Source organism: Rhinichthys klamathensis, unplaced genomic scaffold (genome assembly GCF_029890125.1).
Source record: "Rhinichthys klamathensis goyatoka isolate OS25496 unplaced genomic scaffold, OSU_Roscu_1.1 h1tg000121l_1, whole genome shotgun sequence".
NCBI classification, from domain to species: domain Eukaryota; kingdom Metazoa; phylum Chordata; class Actinopteri; order Cypriniformes; family Leuciscidae; genus Rhinichthys; species Rhinichthys klamathensis.
Genome location: NW_026606658.1, coordinates 1,374,762 through 1,394,165, shown reverse-complemented (window position 1 = coordinate 1,394,165; position 19,404 = coordinate 1,374,762). Strand labels below are relative to the sequence as shown.

The following is a 19,404-nucleotide window of genomic DNA, read 5'->3' as shown; positions in this document are numbered from 1 at the left end:
GGCTGGAGTGGCAGACTTATCATAAAGCAGAGGAAGGAGTGCACATTTTGCTGGGGGGTCTTCCACCAATGGTTGCATAGAAGCATGATATGCATACCATGCAACTGCATCATCACTGTCTAGTTCTCTCTTCTCTAGAAGTGGCAGTGCATGATTGACCCATCTGTTTTCCTCTTCTCTAGCATTATCCAATAAACCCATAGCTGTAACTACATTACATTATGGCACTGAAACAGAAGTATTTTTCAGAGCTACAGCGGGGACAGTGGCAAAAGTGTCAGGAAGAGCTTTATTTTTATTTTCAAAAGGTGGTATCATAATGGGTGGTCTCTGTACACCACAGTCATCCTTAGTTGGAAACTGAAACATGCGGATTCCAGTACCATGAAAGGAGCCTACAGAAGTGGTTAAACTTGGGTCATAGTCAAGGTTATCAAGGGCACCAACTGTGAAGAGCCCTTTCCGGAGACAAGCTGGAACCACAACACCATCAACTTCAAAGCGTTCACATGTGGCTTTAGCAAGCCAGTCTTCAATTTGAATAACTCTGTCATATGAAATGCTAATACCTATTTGGTTTAATTGCTGGACCAGTTGCTTGCTTCTGGTTTGTACATGTACATTAAGGCCTATGTAAATAGGGAGTGGTGGTTCACGTTCAAGGCTGTGTCTGGTCATCCTAGCAGTGGGTGTTGCCCTTTTCTTTGTGTTATAAAGAATGCCTTGTCCCGTTGTGAGACAAGCCTGAGACTCACATTTCTCTTGATCTTTCAAGTTGGAGCCATTCATTATCATCGAGATAAGAGACTTTAAGCTTGAAGGAAGTGAGGTTTCTTGACATCTTTCTGGGAAGGAGCCAGTGAATTTGAATCTTCGCAGTAATAATCTTCATAATCAATAATCTTCGCAGCTTTTGCCAGGATGAGAGCATCTTCATCAAAATCTCTCTTCCTCAGAGCTTCCCTTAGCATATTTCTCATGCTCTCCTTGAAAATAAGAACTGTATTCCTTCCATCAAATTGTTCTTGTGCATCTGGAAAGCATTGAAGCAAATGATTTTTCAATCTGGTTTTGTTGACTTGCTTACTGACACCCAGTTCCTGAAGTCGATTTACATACAAAGAGTGGAGCTCAGATAGCATAAAGAGAAGGACTCCAGAATCAACACATTTTTCAATGTAGTCCTGAAGTTCAACGAAAGCGCGAGACTCATTCATATTTTCATCTATGTTTTCTGGACATTTGTAGCTCTTACTAAGGTGTCTTGGCACTCTGTTTTACACTTATAATTTGGAAGATCTACTGGCCTGAGCACAAATTAACAAAAGGAAGCTTATTCAGAGGTCTTAAAAGGCCATTATCCTGAAAGTTTTACTTGAGATAAAAAAATAAATAAAAAAAATACGTTTTTCATGAATATTGTTTTTTAAGTGATTTGACACTAAATTTTAATATTTCAGCTGGGCTCCCAGGCTGAAATCATTCAGGAGGTCCTAAAGAATCTTCATGTAAAATTTGGTGCTTTTATCACCTCGGTAACAGTATTATTTAATATGTGCACTACCCAACTGGACTATAAATACTGCTAATACGGCAACAACATACAACAGTGGATTTTTTTTAGAAAAAAAAATTGCTATTTAAATTTGATTTTTTCCCATAATACAAATGCATTGGCAGTATGACGAGCCGTTTTATTTCCAGGATACTATTTCTTAATATCAACAATTACATTTTTACTAGTTAAAATGATAGTTATTGATGTCAGGAATTAGATTTCTATAACAATGGCAATTTTTGATATAAGAAATTACATTTCCACTAGTAACAATGCTAATTCTTGATATCCACAATTAAATTTTCACTAGTTCAAATTCTAATTCTTGATTTCAACTAGTAAAAACCTTTATTTTTATATCAAGAATTCAATTTTTTGTATCAATTCAATTGTTGATATCAAGAATAGACATTTCAACTAGTGACATTTGAATTATTGATATCAGGAATTCACATATTTACGAACAAATAAATTATTGATATCAAAATTATGTTTAGTAAGAAATCAATTCTTGATATCAACAATTGATTTTGAATGGCAGCCTATGGTGACATTTCACTAGTGAAAATACAATTAGATATCAAGAATTCATATCCTGGAAATGAATAAAAGTTAAAACAGCTTTCCATATTGGCAGTCCTTAACATATGACTAATCAACATTATATAGCATTAATGTTGTTATTGCTACAGTTTAACAGATTGCAGCTGACCTGTCAAGCTATAACTATTGCAATAATGTCATTCCACTATTGCACAGTGTTGCCGCTTGGCAACACAGACATTTGATCGATTTACCAAAAACTAATTTCATAAAACCTTTTTTGAGTGGTGAATATGTCATCATAACTTAACTGAGGTGATGTTTAGATTTTTTTTGTGTGTGATATGGGCTGGTCCTTGTTTGTTACTGACGTTTTAGTTTGCTTTCAGCAACTACAGACAAGAGACGGCAGTGGATGTCATGTGACTTAACCAAAGCACATCATCGGCTAAACTAAGGTCTATTCATTCCAACAAAAAACACGAGAATGTTTTCTTAAAGAGACTGAGGCAATGAAATGAACACAAAGAGTATGTTGCCATATTATGGCAACACCATGCGGTAGAGGGCTAATATTTTCACATTTATCTTTTCTTTTGTTACCTTCCCTCCTGACCCCTAGACTGGGAGGGGAACGTAACACTAAAGACGCAAAGGCCTACAACCATACAGAAGAGACAAGCGGTAATGTGTGGTGTGTAGATTTTACAAAAACGTAACCCCCTTTATCCATTTACAATCAACAGGTATAATAAAATCATGCAGAATGATACAGAGTTTGTTTTTTTAATTGTATTTGATTGACTGTATAACAGGAAAAAAATCTTTGGGATTTGCTTTGGGAAAAAAATCTAAAATGGTACACATAAAATATTAGTGTTCAAACAGTTTATTCTTAACAAAGAATGTCAACAGAATAGAGAGGGGCTTTCTCAGTCATTGTGTTCCTGTTTTGGAGTCTAATTCCAGTCATGCAGTTTCTTCAGCCTTTAGTATCCAGGCGTGGCAAAAATAAGTTTGTGAACCCTTGTGAAGTTGTGAAATCTGGATTTCTGCATAGATTACTCATAAAATGTGGTCTGATCTTTGTTTAACAATTAAGGCCCGTTCACACCAAGGACAATATCTATAATGATATAGTTCTAAATATAAAAGAATAGCAGAGTCCACACCACAACTAACGATACAGCACAGAAAATCGTTACCGTTGGAATCACTTTCAGAGCATTTCTTTCATACTGACGAAAACCTTGACAGCCAATCAGAATCCATCCTGCTTTAAAGAGCTCGAGCATTTAAAGCAGCAGGAGAAATAACTGCAGCACGCACTTAGAATAAACAGAAAGAACTGATATAGTTTTTCACATTTTTATTAAATATGCCTTCACTGAGTAATCATTTAGCATGGAGAAAGCAAGTTAAACCATAAGGCCCGGTTTCACAGACAGGGCTTTTATTTCAAGACATATTTTAAGATTATCACGCCTAAAAACGACTCGGTTACTAACGTAACCTCGGTTCCCTGAGAGGAGGGAACGAGTATTGCGTAAGCTTACGCTATGGGGAAAACTCCTTTTCTCGAGAAATATTGAAGTCTTTATGTAAAACGCATTGCAGCTGCACAGCATACAGCAATGAGCGAGGCAGCTCGGTCATTGGCTGTGCTGCGGCAACTTGCACGAACCAATGACGGGGCGACTCTGAACCCGCTTCCAATGAGCGTGCTTCGCGCCCATGCGCGTCAGAGCCCGCCAAGATGGGCGTGGCCAAGGGCTATATATTGGGCGCCCCGTCGTCTGAGTTCTTTAGGTTCAATCGACTGAAGCAAACTGACCAAGCACAAGCACGGCAGATTACGCAATACTCGTTCCCTCCTCTCAGGGAACCGAGGTTACGTTAGTAACCGAGTCGTTCCCTTTCGAGAGGTTCCTCTTATTGCGTAAGCTTACGCTATGGGAACGCCATGTAAAACGCCGTGCGTGCTGACTTCGCTTCTATTAAGCCGGAGGCCGGTGCCTGAGCCTTTGAGCGAAGTAATTATCCAACGAGCCAGCCGAAGGCGGGCTTTATAAAGGACAACGTGGAACGGCCCGATGGGCGTCCAGAGACACACACAAGCACATTTTCATGTACTGTCATGTATGAAAAATCCTCCACATCAGTTTCAAAGATGTGATTCTATGAGGGAGGAGACAATGCTCAGCATGTACACACCCCAGCCTATGCATAGTTAGACCGACAGTATGTTAGAGTGCAATGAGGGAACCTGTAGGTTATAAAACCTGATAAATGTGGACGGTGAGGCCCAGCCTGCAGCCGCAAAAATATCTTGAATGGGTATCCCACTCGACCACGCCCACGAGGAGGCCATGCCTCTCGTAGAGTGAGCTCTGATGCCCAAGGGGCACTGAAGGCCCTTGGCTTCATAAGCCAGCGCTATAGCATCAACTATCCAGCGCGATATTCTTTGCTTTGACACAGCCAGACCTTTAGTGCGGCCGCCAAAGCATACGAACAACTGCTCTGTCTGTCTGAACAGGGCAGAACGTTCCAAATATACTCTGAGTGCCCTGACCGGGCAGAGTAAATTAGCGTCACTTTCGTCTGCTGGGGACGATAGCGCGGCCAAAGATATCACCTGTGCTCTGAAAGGAGTAGAGAGCACCTTAGGAATATACCCGTGTTTTGGCCTGAGGACAACCCTGCTGTCGTTAGGTCCAAACTCCAGGCAGGTAGCGCTTGATGACAGCGCGTGCAGGTCGCCCACTCTCTTGACCGAGGCGAGAGCCAGCAAGAGAGCAGTTTTGAGCGAGAGCTGTTTAAGGTGCACAGTTCGGAGGGGTTCGAACGGGGCACGCTTAAGTGCGTCCAGGACCGTGGCCAGGTCCCAAATCGGCACCGAGGGGGGGCGTGGGGGATTTATCCTCCTGGCGCCCCTCAGGAAATGAACAACTAGGTAGTTTTTCACTAGTGTGCGTCCTTCGACCGGTTCATGTGATGCCGCTATGGCAGCCACATATACTTTGAGCGTGGAGGGGGTGCGGCCTGCCTCCAACAGCTCTCGTAAGAAAACGAGCACACTCGGTACTTCGCATGTCTCAGGATTCAGGTTCCTGGATTTACACCAGTCACTGAACACCTTCCATTTCTGGGCATATAAGCGCCTCGTAGAGGGCGCTCGCGCCTCAGTGATTGTTCTCAACACTCCACTGGGGAGATTCCCGGGAATCCGTTGAGGGGCCACGCATGGAGGGCCCACAGATCGGGGCGGGGATGGAGGATCATCCCGTTGGCCTGCCTGAGGAGATCTAGCCTCAGTGGAATCGGCCATGGGGCAGATTGCATCATCTGCATCAGTTCTGGAAACCACGTCTGGTTCTTCCAGAGTGGGGCCACCAGGAGCACTGCACATTTCTCCTCCCTGATCCGACTGATGACCTGAGGTAGCATCGGGACCGGAGGGAAGGCATACAGCGGGCGGCTCGGCCAGACTTGGGCGAGCGCGTCTGTGCTCTTTGAAAAGAAGAGAGGGCAGTGCGCATTTTCCTTGGAGGCAAAGAGGTCGACCTCTGCTCTGCCAAAGGTTTGCCATAACCACTGAATCGTCAGGGGGTGGAGAGACCATTCTCCTGGGAGAACTTTGTCTCTGGACAGCATGTCCGCTCCCTGGTTCAGAACACCTGGCACATGCGCTGCTCTCAGCGAGCGCAGGTTGCGCTGGGACCATAGGAGGAGCTCCCTGGCCATCGAGTGCAGGGAGCTCGATCTGAGTCCACCCTGACGATTTATATGCGAGACTACCGTCATGTTGTCCGTTCGGACTAGGACGTGCTCGTCCTTCAGGTACGGGAGCAGGGCTCTGAGAGCCAAAGCGACCGCTTTCAATTCCAGACAGTTTATATGTAGGCGCTTCTCCGGGTTAGACCACAAGCCGGAGACAGGCCTGCCCTCGTAAAGGGCCCCCCAGCCTATTTTGGAGGCATCTGTCGTGATAATTTTTCTCCTTGTGTTCACGCCCAAACTCACGCCGGACTGATACCAGTCGACAGCTTTCCAGGGCGTCAGGGCTTTTATGCAGCCGTGATTTGCTCTGATTAAAAAGTGGCCCGAGCGCCACGCGTGAGTGGGGACACGGCTTTTGAGCCAGCGTTGGAGAGGACGCATGTGCAACAATCCTAGCTGGAGTACAGCTGATGTTGAGGACATGAGACCGAGCATCCTCTGAAATCGCTTGACGGGGGCGCGCGCACCCGCTCTGAACGATGTTGCAAGGCGCCGGATAGTGAGCGCGCGCTCTGATGAGAGGCGCGCCGTCATCTGCACTGAGTCTAGCACTATTCCCAGAAAAGAAATATTCTGGCTGGGGGATAGCATGCTCTTTGCAAAATTGATTTTTAGACCCAGGCACTCTAGATGACTGATAATCCAAGACCTGTGTGTCACTAACTGGCTCTCTGATTGTGCTAGGATTAGCCAATCGTCGAGATAATTTAGTATTCGCACTCCCCGCTGTCTCAGGGGGGAAAGTGCTGCATCCATACATTTCGTAAATGTACGGGGTGCCAGTGACAGGCCGAATGGTAGTACTGTGTACTGGTATGACTGTCCCTCGAAAGCGAATCTCAGAAATGGCCTGTGATGAGGCGCTATTGGAATGTGAAAGTAAGCGTCTTTCAGATCCACTGACAGAAACCAATCCCCCGGGCGAACTTGCGCGAGGATATGCTTGGTTGTTAACATTCTGAACGAGCGAATCATTAAAGCTTTGTTCAGATGTCTGAGATCTAGAATGGGGCGGAGACCGCCATCCTTTTTCGGGACGAGAAAATAGCGGCTGTAAAAACCTGCCTCGCTCATAGAGGGAGGGACTGTCTCTATAGCGCCTTTCTCTATCAGTTTGAGCATCTCGGTGCGTAGAACATGTGAAACATCTTTTCTCACTTTCGTCTCTACCACTGCTGTGAAGCGGGGCGGTCTGCGAGCGAATTGAAGCGAGTAACCGTGTTTTATTATGTTCAAAACCCATTTCGGCATGTCGGGGATATTTTCCCAAGCTTTCGCTCGCACAGATATGGGCTGAATGCTGGCCGGGGCGTGTCGCAGTGACGTATGGCTCCCGCCAGCGAATCGTTCTGTGTTAATACCGAGCTTACAGCTCTCAGCGGCGCGGGCTCGCGCTGAGCAGCTCTGTTGAATGCCGAGTGCAGGGGTGCGTGTGAGATTACAGGCACGCTCGCTGTAATGCTCACAGAGTGAGATGGGGAAATGTTTAACACTGTGTGTATAGTGCTTATGGGTGGGGGTGCATAGACTGTGGTAGGCACGCGCGTCACTTTCATAAAACTTCCCGCTCGTGGCGGGAGGTTTTTGGCCATATAAACAGTGTTTGTGAGTTGGGGTGCGTGCATAACAGCGGGCACACGCGCTACTCTTATACAACTTCCCGCTTTTACTGGGGAAGTGTTTATAACTGTGGGAACAGTGCTTGTGTGTAGTGGTGCATACGTGACAGTTGGCACACAATCTACATTTATGGGGCGTCCAGCCTGAGCTGGGAAAACATTTGGCACTGCGTTGACCGTTTTGATATGTGGGAATGCGCACTTTGGTGTGGACACGTGACCCTTTAATGACACAGGCAGAAAATAGCTCTTTATGTGATTTCTGTGTGTCGCCGTAAAAACGGCGTTTGTTTGCAGGTGGGCGAGCTGTGTGGCTGGCACATTGGCTGCTGTATAGACATTTCCAGCCGCCTGTAAGGGGACTGGGTAATGCTTTAAACGTTTTGGAGAGAACGGTCCGGCTCTTGCGAGACACGCGCTCTCCCTTTTCCTCCCTGTAGCTAGGAGGACTTACGAGGCTCTGGGTTCAGCACAATCCTGGGCCGAGGTCCCCGTCGCTCGGGCGGTTGTTTCCTGTTGGCAGAGCGCGAGCGGCGTCGAAAATCCGTTTCAGGTTTGGGCTGAGAGACGGGGGGCGCCGTCTTAGCTCGCTGCTGCTGAGGCGGCCGTTGGCGGCTCTGCGATGAGCTAGATCGCTTGGGCAGGAAGTGACGCATAGCCTGTGAGTCCTTACGGGCTTCGGTGAAGCGTTTGGCGAACTCCTTCACCGCTGGTCCAAACAGGCCGCTTTGGGAGATAGGCGCGTCTAGAAATGACGCCTTATCTGCATCCTTCATCTCTGTTATTGCAGCCACAGATGGCGCTCAAGGACAGTCAGGATAGCCATAGCACGGCCGATGGATTGGGCGGTGGCTTTTGTAGCTCGCAGCGCTATGTCAGTGGCGCTGCGTAGGTCCTTAAATGCCTCAGGATCAGGTCCAGACTCGTCCATACTGCGGAGAAGTTTGGCTTGAAACACCTGGAGGACAGCCATAGAGTGAAGCACTGATGCAGCTTGGCCGGCGGCGGCGTATGCGCGACCGGCGAGAGCTGAAGTAGACCGGCAAGGCTTCGAGGGATGAGAAGCTTTAGCTTTCCATCCAGCGTTGGAGGGTGGACACAGATGATTGGCCACAGCCTCCTCGAGGGGCGGAGTCCCCTCATAGCCTCTTTCTTTCGCGCCGTCCACAGAGGAGAGCGACAAAGAAAAAGAAGGCTTCAGGCGAGCGGAGTGCGGGGCTTTCCATGACTTCGTGAGTTCGTCGTGAACTTCCGGGAAGAAGGGGGAGGGTCTTTGTCGAGGGGCCTGTCGGCGCCCCTGCAGGAACCACTCGTCCAGTCGGCTGCGGGCGGGTTCTTCCGGGGAAGACCAATCGAGCCCGAGGTCTTCCACGGCCTTAGAGAGAATGCGGACGATCTCCGAGTCCATGCTGGAGCCCGCGCTCGTGCCCGCTGATGTCGATGGAGCGGGGTCGAAGGACGAGCCCGGCCAGTCGTCGGATGCAGCATCACAGGAAAAACTGTCATCCTTATCATCGTCATCCCCTGACGCGCCAAACGAGACGAGCCCCATCGCTCCGCTGGAGGGGTGCTGGTCCGCCTGTGTGAACTGGACTGGCGGCGGGGAGTCTTCGGGTGGTGGTGAAGCACGCGGGGATTGGCCCGGCGTGACATCACTGCAAACCGCGTGCTCCGGCGGCCTCTGTGAGCGGCGTTTTTTCTTTCGCGGCTCGACTAGAGGAGACGGCAGCACGGAAGAGGTGGGCTCTTTCGCGGTGAAAACGGCGAAGCGAGCGCGCAGCTCGGTGAGGCCCAGGGCGTCACACTCGGGACATCCGCCTCGAGTGAGGGCAGCCTCTGCGTGGTCCGGTCCCAGGCAGCGGGCGCAGATGATGTGACGATCCCCGTCCTGAAGAGGGCCTCGACACGAGGCGCAGGAAGGCATTTGAAACAACGCCTTGTTAAATTTGCTCTTTTAGAAAGTGTCGCGGGGGCGAACACTGATAGCTTTTGAAAGGATATTAGATGATGCGCGCCGGATGGCTTAGCAGAAGGGCGATCGAAGGCGGCTGAAGGCGCCGGCGTCCTCGAAGCAGTCCTGCTGTAGGCTTGTCGACGGCGGCGGCGAAAAGACTCCAACAAATCCGGAGGATCCAGCGAAAGAGAAGGTTCTTTGCTGAAGGAGATTAAATCTGAAGAACTCAGACGACGGGGCGCCCAATATATAGCCCTTGGCCACGCCCATCTTGGCGGGCTCTGACGCGCATGGGCGTGAAGCACGCTCATTGGAAGCGGGTTCAGAGTCGCCCCGTCATTGGTTCGTGCAAGTTGCCGCAGCACAGCCAATGACCGAGCTGCCTCGCTCATTGCTGTATGCTGTGCAGCTGCAATGCGTTTTACATAAAGACTTCAATATTTCTCGAGAAAAGGAGTTTTCCCCATAGCGTAAGCTTACGCAATAAGAGGAACCTCTCGAAAGGGAACTAAAGGAGATCGTGCTTTCTCAGTCGCTGCTCCTAGGTTGTGGAATGGGTTACCAATGTTCATCAGATCCTCTACTTCTGTAACCATGTTTAAATCTTAGCTTAAGACATATTTGTTTGATGAGGCCTTTGCTGACCGCTAGACTTTGATTTTATATCTATAGTATTTTACAACTTCTTCATTTTTATATTCTATTCTTTCTTATATTTTATTGTGTTTTATCTAATTCGTTTGAAATTGTACAGCACTTTGGTACACAGTGTGTTTTTTAAGGTGCTCTATAAATAAACTTTGATTTGATTTGATTATGTCAGTGTAAGTTGCTTTCAGTTAAAACAGCTCAAACATGCATTTTAGTCTGGAGCCCTATTCGGACGGGATTAGTTTAACATGGACAGGTGGGGTAGAGTAATTATTACCAGAGCTTCTCAGTGATTTTAGAAAATGTCAGTAAAGATTACGGCGACTTTTACCTTCTGTAAAAAATGACCTCAGGTAATGCTAATCCAGTGCAAATAGATCAGAGTATATTCCATCATTTCCTGTTTAAAAGTAGTTTTCAGTGTTTTTCCAAGTAGGAGGTGCTTGAAGAAGCATTCGGTTGCGTTCTGGGTAGACAAGTCTATTGCAAAAAATGTTTTCTGCATTCCATTCAAATCAAAAAGAAGGTCGAAAGCACTTGTTTGTGCGCAGCCTATGATATAATTAATCATTATGTGGCAAATATTAGCTATATTTTAAGATGTTGTTTTATGAATTTTAGTAAAAATTGCCAGATGGAAAGAGCTGTATCTCTGCAACCAATAAGGATATTGTTGAAATGGCTAAAACTCAGTCGGCTCATGTGCTGGATGTAAATTGTCACAATGTCCACATAATTATTTCAAAGCATAGTGAGACCACTTCCATGCAGAATGTGAAGTGCTGTAGCTGGACAGCATTTTGACAGGATGAAAATCACTTGAATGTGGAACCACCTTAAAACAGCTTCTGAATGAGAATGAGATCTCCGACCTCCAATTTTATCGTGAACTGTAAGCCAACAGATATAACAGGCTAGATTGAGAGGTTGTGTACCAGTACATTCTAAAAAAAAAAAAAAAAATCTACTAAAAAAAAAAACACCTTGCATTTGCCAAAGAACATGAGGATTGAAGTATGGAAGATTGGAGCCATGTTCTGCAGTCCAACAAGTCAAAATCTAACATCCTAGCCTTGGATGGTGTCAGAAGATGACTGGAATGTTTTAATATCAAATGCATGGATGGTAAGCATTAAGCATGTGGGAAACATAATGGTATTGGGTACCATTAAGCATGTGGGAAACATAATGGTATTGGGTACACATGTCTGCAGAAGGTGTTGGAAGGATTTCCAAATTTGCTGGCACTTTGAAAATTAATCAATACTTGGGAATCCTGCTGAACACAATGTAGCCAAGTATGATGGAGGATCTGTATGGAGATCAAATGTGTACTTTGCAACATGATGACAATCTTGTAAGGCCCGGCTCGATCGGCCCAATGGAGGCATCCGATCAGCAGGGAAGGTATCTGCGTGTTACTGTCTTTCCACGTGGCAGATTAATTTTGATTAAATCAAATACATTTCTCATATGTATTATTTCATCTGACTCCATAAATGAAAAGGTTTTTAATGATATCTGTGCATCATTAAATGTGAGCGAATGTTTGACTATTCCTTTAACTCTTTACTGGAAATAATGTCAGAGTCGATTAGAATAAAATCAAATGTTTACAATTTATTATGTCAGGTAAATGTATTATGCGAATTTCATAATCAATTCAAAGATAATCAATACAAAACATCAAATCCTCTGGAATAAAGAGAAGAGATGCAAACCTGACATTTAAGAAATACATGAAGCTGAGAGACGGCCACTCTCGGACTCATGGGCTCATCTGAAGTACAGAAGGCCCCGATTCTCTTGTTGCATTTCTTTATAGACAGAAACTTCTTTCATATGGAAACATGTGCTAACAATGGACATTTGCATTCAGAGGTGACACCTTTTGAGAGCATTTGCCTGAACCCTTCACACCCTTCTGTGTGCAAGATATTTCTAAACTCTTAAAAACTTTATTACCTTTTGGCTTACTTCTTTGGGAATGAGACATTTGTACCAGTCGCACTGAGACATTTCAAATGATACCAAACATGTATAAAACTGTATGATAATTGTTCACATTAAAACCATATATGTTTTGGATGAATTTCAGGTGATCTCAGCACGAGAGAGATAGAGTGGGGGTAGAGGGAAAGAGATGTAGATTAGAATGATTCTGAGGTGAGACTTGTGTCTCGAATGGTGCACAAGAGTGAGTTGAAATGCTAATTTCCTTTGTTCTCTCAGAGAGTAGCCCTCTCTTACAGTTCTTCAGTTTTTCCAGTCTTACAATCCCAAACACACCACGCATTACGCATGAAACAAAGTTGCGTGCAATGAAAGTGTTCATGCTCAGCATTTTGAAGTTGTCAAGTGGCCTCCTCAGTCTCCTAAACTTAAAGCCATTGAAAACCTTTGTGAAATTATAAAGCTGAATAGTGATAAGACACATAAAAGAACATATGGAGAATTGGAAAGAAGTTAAGCGTGACACAGTTTAGCGAGTCAATGCCCAGGAGAATGGCTGTATCAAAAATAAGGGAGAACCAACATAATTGATTACATTGTAGTCAATGTAAGCTATATTTCCTCTATGCCTTTTTTGCATAATGCAATAAACCCATATTTAATTATATGTTTGAGTTTGCCTTTTATGCCTAATCATTTTGTCATTTTTAATACCTTAAACAAGTTTAGTGAATCCTTCCTCCCAATAAACATGCACCTCATGTTTTGATTGTTTAATACTTGAAGTGTCACAAAGCAAATTGTGAAATTATCTTCTCCAGAAATCATATTTGACAACTAATGTATAATGTTATACAGTGTCAACATGATAAGTTAACATATTACACTACCTTTCCTCTAGGGACCCAACCTTGACAAATATTTACTGGAGAAAGTGTGACGACTAGTTCCGGTTTCCCCTTATCCTAAAATAAACACATGGTTTGATGATGCAGTGAATTTGTATCAGATTACAACTCAAGAAGACTAGCAAATCAAAGAAATCTTTCACAGAAGTGTGCTGTTCATTAGTACTTTGGATAAATCAGCATGAAAACAAACATGCATTTGTCTTTTTAGGTAAGAATTTATTTTACAGTGTTCTTGTTACACGTTGCATGTAGTTACAGTAGTAATAACTATAAATTATGCATAATTACGTGCAACTAACCCTAAACCAAACCCCAATTTTTAACCCCATAGTAAGTACATGTTGTTAATTATTATTGCACAGTATCTAAATGCATAATTACACTGTAACACAGACACCATAAATAAAGTGTAACCTCTTTTTATTCTTCTCTTCATGTTGTTTTATAATGCGTATCAATACAGATTTCTGCAATCCACAGAATTTGTTATATAGGACATGGAGCTATAAAAAATATACCATAAAATATTGATCTAAATATCTTTAAAGTTAATCTTTAAAGTTAATACTTCTTTAAAGTTGGTCCTATGTTTGTGTATGGCTATTGGAAGCCCAGTTTTAGGAAAATATTAATCTATTTAGCATTTAAAAGAAAAACTAATAAAGTCATAAAAAGAGTAATGATTAATAATAAAAAAATAATAAAAAATATACAGAAAAATGTTTTAAATATATAAATATCAGCTTTCGCTATAAAAAAGGAAACCAAAAACATGCTTTCACTCGCAGCATTTCACAGAAGTTTCCTTTAAGTCCATAGCTTTCCTTTGTCCACTTTGCCCATGAAAAACCAACCACCAAGACACAGAATCACAACTTGGAAATATCTTTTAAAATAACACCTGTTGTCTACCTTCTGTTTTTGATGTGTTAGTGTCTTTGGAAGAGTCTAATGATTCCAAAGTCATGCAGTTTCTTCCAGGTCTTTATCTCCAGGCCATAGTCATGGTTAATATAGAAAATGACACTGGTTTTTTTTAACTTTTCATAATAATAGTTGGAGTACTTATGGTGGTCTTCTGTAATAAATCCATAGGCATCCACCTGATGTTGAGCATAAAACATTTTCAAGTAATGTTAAAGTATTACTAATACAATGCAATTATGATGATATGAACAAAAAAAATACTTTTCAGTTTTTAAAGAGCTACAAACAGCATGATATTAAAGAATAAGTAAAAAAAAATTGCATTTACTTACAATATCACATGTGTGAATAGCCAAAAACAAAGCAAACGCTCCATTGGTCGGTCTGTATATAGCCCAGTAATTGCCCTGCATTTGTTTGGATGGCATGAATCTATTAAAAAAAATAGGGGTCATTCAAAAGATAGATCGCACTTAGGTTGTTCTATGACCAAACAAACTGGTCACTGTAAACATAAATGTTACCTGTTGCGAATGTATCGAAGAAAATCAGGGTGAAGAACGTAGAATCTACTCTCATTAAAATTCCCATTGAAATAATCCAGGGGCCTACGAAATAATAAATGCAAATGTTGGATTTCAAACAAATCAAGAGCACAGTGATAAATATATACCACTTATCAAGGAGCCAAACATAGTAAGGTTTCAGATTATTTATTTATAAGCTCTCTGGAATACTTAATCCTGATTGGCCAGTTGACTGTGGTGAAAATTAACTCAAAGAACTTCTGTATTAATATTACCGAGTTCATCTTGCTTACTTGCAGAGCTGGATACTTTACCTCACACCCTTGAATGAACCGTTGGCAACTTTTCCCTGCAAAAGGCCTTGGAGCCACTCAAAGTCCCTCAGGCCCTCAGGGATCATTACATATTTGATACCCTATTGAATAACACCAGAGTGTTATATATATATATATATATATGCATGTTTGTGTGTGTGTGATTCTATTATTGAAATATAATAATATGCAATATATCCCTATTAGAATGATTTCTGAAGGATCATGTGACACTGGAAACTGGAGTAATTGCTGCGGAAAATTCAGCTTTTAATTACATTTTTATCTAAAATGACATTTTAATACATATTAAAAATAGAAAAAAAGTTCTTTTGAAATGTAATAATATTTAACAATAATATTAAGAATTAATAATATTTTTGTTCAAATAAATGCAGCCTCGGTGAGCAGAAGAGGCTTCTTTCAATAACATAAAAAAATCGTAGCAACCCCAAATATTTGAATAAGTAGTGTTGCCTGCCACTGAAAAAAAACGTAACTTAAAAACTTAACTTATATAAATAATTCTTAATGAAGAGCACAGCTGCATAGTGCATTGAAGTGAGTATATGCAAATTACAGTGAATTTATTATTTTAGAATTCAGTGTAAAAAATACTGACCTCATCTTGTGGAATACTGTCAAAGCCTTCCTTTTTTAATCTCAGCATGGAGGCATATAAGGAAAAAGCTGTATGCACATAAACTGATGTTCTATTTCCAACATCCTCCTCGTAACCTTGAGTAACAGCCCCATTTACTCTGTTTAAGAATAAACAGTATCAGAATGCACAGTCATGACCTTTAATAATAACTTTTTCATTCAATTGTCAACTCTACCTTAGACATTTTTCGCAAAGATAATTTTAGTTTCACGCTTACCGAAAAACATAATCATGGGAGTCTATCTCTTTGCCCATCTTTGAGTTATTGAGGATACCACCAGCGCCCACAACAGCACAGCGGATACAGCCATCTTTTGAGCCTTCAGGCACAGGCAGTAATATTGAAGACTTGGGCTTTGGTATCAAGTCCACTGCTTTTTTCACCTCTTCAGTGGAAAAAAACAACAATGTACGTGTACGTAAAGGAATACAAAGTGCGACAGCAACATAGTGTCAGCCCAGATCCGGCCCATATCTGACGCATGGAATCCACATGTACCAGATGTGGCCCGGATCTGGCCCGACACTATGTTGCTGTCTGGGATGGCATCCAAATTCATCCAATATTTCAAGGTTGCAAGTTAAGCTCAATCAATAATTAGAACAAAAATATATTTTTAGCCGTCCCTTTTTTCTTTAATACAAAAATTGAGGTTACAGACAAATCAAATTAAGGTGAGGGATAGACTTATGGCGCTTTTCCACTGCATGGAACGGTACGGTTCGGTTCGGTACGGCACGCCTTGGCGCTTTTCCACTGCATGGTACATACGGCTCGGTTCGGTACGGCTCACTTATGGCGCATTTCCATTGCATGGTCCGGTACGGTACGGCTCGCTTCGGCTCGCTTTAAATGTTACCTGCTCTGTTGAGGTTCCAAGCGTACCGTACCGATACTAAAATGTGACGTGAAACACAACAGATCACTGATTGGTCAGAGAGACAGAATCGTCACTATCAGCGTCATTGTATTTCCGACACGAGACACTAAACCCACTCGATTTAAATAGCCAGTAGACAACAGCCACCGCTGTAGCACCTGTTTTAAAACTGCTTGACTTGCTTGAAGAAAAAAGAAAGAAAGAAAACTTCCATAAAAAAGAAATGGCTGAATCGTGGTCAGTGGACGAAGTGCAGACGTTCGTCTCGTTGGTTGCCGAGGAGCGGATAAACTATAACGGTCCATCTATAATCCCACCCACTTTGAAGGCAACATGACATCATGACTTTGCGTAAACATACACGCCACTTTCAAGTCAAGTGGCGTGTTATTTATACGCATTTTGAGCTATCCGCGTGTATGTCCACGCCGAAATCTTTTGCGTGTATGTCTACGCCATTAAATGTCCGAGTGATTCCGCGTGTATGTGTACGCCGTTAAATGTCCGAGCGAAACGAAGCAAAATCTATATCTACATCTGTGGAGCGATATTTCTTTTCCTAGGATGGTAGGAGAAGACTCATAAATGGTATTAACCCCAGTGACGGGTAGGTTTAGGGACGGGGTTGGGGTAGGTCATATATTTATATATACATAATACAGTAATATAACGTTAAGTCAAAGGCGTTGATAAACACGCTGAAAAGCGATTATGCGTGTTGATAGCACGCCAAAAATGAAAAAATACGAATTGGCGTGTCATACATACGCCATTTCATGAGATCAGTCTGTTGAAGCGGTAAGTTACTAACTGCAGTGGAAAAGCAAACCGAGCTAAAGCGAGCCGTGCCGTGCTGAGCCGAGTCGTACCAGCAGTGGAAAAGCGAAGCGAGCCGAACCGTGCCGCGCCGAGCCGAACCGTACTGAGCCGTACCGAGCCGTACCAGCAGTGGAAAAGCGAAGTGAGCCGAACCGTACTGAGCCGTACCAGCTGTGGAAAAGCGCCATTAGCCTACATTCTTTACGATGGCAAGCACTGAACAAAGGTTCCGGATCATGTAATTTTCACAACTCACAACATTTAAAACTGTTTTTGTCCACTGAAAGTTTTTTTCCCTAAAGATGTTTCATCAGCTGAATAATCTGTATATTGTTAAACAGTACAATCCATTGAACGCATTTTATTCTATCCCTCACAGCCTCGTTTTCATCCCTGTCGAAAATTAAATATGGCGCTACCCTGACTAAAGTCAACTGAAACTAGTATTTTAGTTTTGTGACTTGACCATATTTACTACCATTGTAAGTGCCTCACTGTAATCCAGACAATCAATCAATCTTTACCCTATTGCGGCTTACGAGAAAAATACAGGACGATGAACATTATTTCTCCTATCCCATTGATCATGTTGAGTTGATCAAGTTGCCTCCCACCAGTAAACATGTCAACGAGAGATGTCGTTGCAAGAGGGAGAAGCTATTCTGATTAAAGATTATGAGGGCACATACATTTTGAAAAAATGTGCACGGATAAATCATTTATATCAAACACTGCAATATACCATAAAAATTAAAAATGGTCAGTTTTGATTTCATGGTGTTTTTAAAAGAAAATATGGGACGAGTAATTAAAATTATGCTGTCAACTGATTTGAGCTTAATTATACTGAACACATAATGTTTCTTTGAATAAGGAAAGAGAGATCTGTTTACATTATTTATAATGCATCAAGCCTATGATGAAGCAATAATAACCTACTACACACCTTTCTCAAACATATGCAGGATGTGCCAGAGGTTTTACACACCCATAGCCTTTAACTTGAAAAATCTGCCAGAAATGTTGTGTAATTTGCCTTAGATGATCACCATTGTAATTGTACTCCATGAAGCCAAAAGGATTGTTGAAGTGTGCTAATCGATTCCATTCTGTTATGTTGAGTTGACCTTTGTATAGCCACAGCTGAATATCAGAAAGGGCAGCCTCCTTGAACTTGGGATCCTCTGTGTTTTGAAGGGACTTAGGACATGTCTACGGAAAAAGTGATTTTTCAAAGGATCAAAACGACTGCACAGCTGCACCGTGACGCGAGAATAGTATTGAAAAAAGGAGCACTTACAGGTTTTCTTGCTTGATGGTCTCGCAAATAAACATCTTCGAAATCCCACACTGGCAGTTTTGTAAAATTGTTCTTGTAGAGAACCGGTATAGGTGTAATGGTCACTTCTTGCTCAGCAGAGTGAAAGGGTTTTTCAGTTATTTGCAAACTAGTATTTCCACGTGGTGATAAAATCAGTGCAGAAATGACGAAAGTTTTGCTAATGAGGAGGAAAATGTACATTAAAAACAGGAACAAATTAGTAATAATACCAATATACAAGTCAGAAGAATATCACTATTACACCATAAGACAAATTTAGAATATTTTCAAAAGATTTACTTAGTCAATACACTTATTTCTTACCTGTAGAAGTGTTCAGAGAGATTCATCAAAAGTACTAGATAGAGCAGCACGCAACAAGTCAGAATAAGACTAACAAAGCCCCAGCCTTTCTGCATCTTTCATGAGTGAATTACACTCATTTTATCAGTCTGGTCATATACATGCAAACTATGTGAAAGACTTGGTAACAGTGTTTTATAATCTACCTGTTGAAATTCATTACATCATCAAACCATTTGTTTATTTTTGGATTACAGTCCGCCCACCCCTTCCATTTGAATGACATGATTATCCTGGCCAGCACAGATATATGGGCAGTGTTTAAAAATAAAACCATTAATAACTATTAAAATGTACAATAAAGCAAAAAAGTGTTTGTTTTATTTATAAAACAAAACTAATATGCATCATTTGTCCATTTTGCATACTTGTGTAACTTAAGCACAGTGTTAACACATTAGCTAGAGTAAATAACCTGATTTTAAATTTTTTTTCAGTTCATACCGTACATTTTTAATATGGATTTGGTTTGAACTGACAAGCACTATACACCCATAAAGTGAAGCTAAAGAATAAAAAAAATGATACTGCTACTAAACTTATCCAGACTTTTTTGATTCTTCATTACTCATTTTATGTACAGTATTATATGAATGACCAATAAATACATGTAAGT

General features: G+C 42.4%; 1 protein-coding gene across 1 annotated transcript; it reads right to left on the bottom strand.

The window, feature by feature from the left end:
- Nucleotides 1–13,884: 13,884 nt before the first annotated feature.
- Nucleotides 13,885–19,386, bottom strand: st6galnac1.1 (ST6 (alpha-N-acetyl-neuraminyl-2,3-beta-galactosyl-1,3)-N-acetylgalactosaminide alpha-2,6-sialyltransferase 1, tandem duplicate 1). The gene is made up of 9 exons (XM_056255492.1): nt 18,750–19,386; nt 18,405–18,603; nt 18,154–18,316; nt 15,622–15,790; nt 15,363–15,501; nt 14,741–14,841; nt 14,424–14,507; nt 14,232–14,331; nt 13,885–14,075 (listed from the first exon to the last, which is right to left on the bottom strand). Exons 1-9 carry the CDS (start codon nt 18,842–18,844, stop codon nt 13,902–13,904), a joined length of 1,224 nt encoding a protein of 407 aa, XP_056111467.1. The 5' UTR covers nt 18,845–19,386; the 3' UTR covers nt 13,885–13,901.
- Nucleotides 19,387–19,404: the final 18 nt, after the last annotated feature.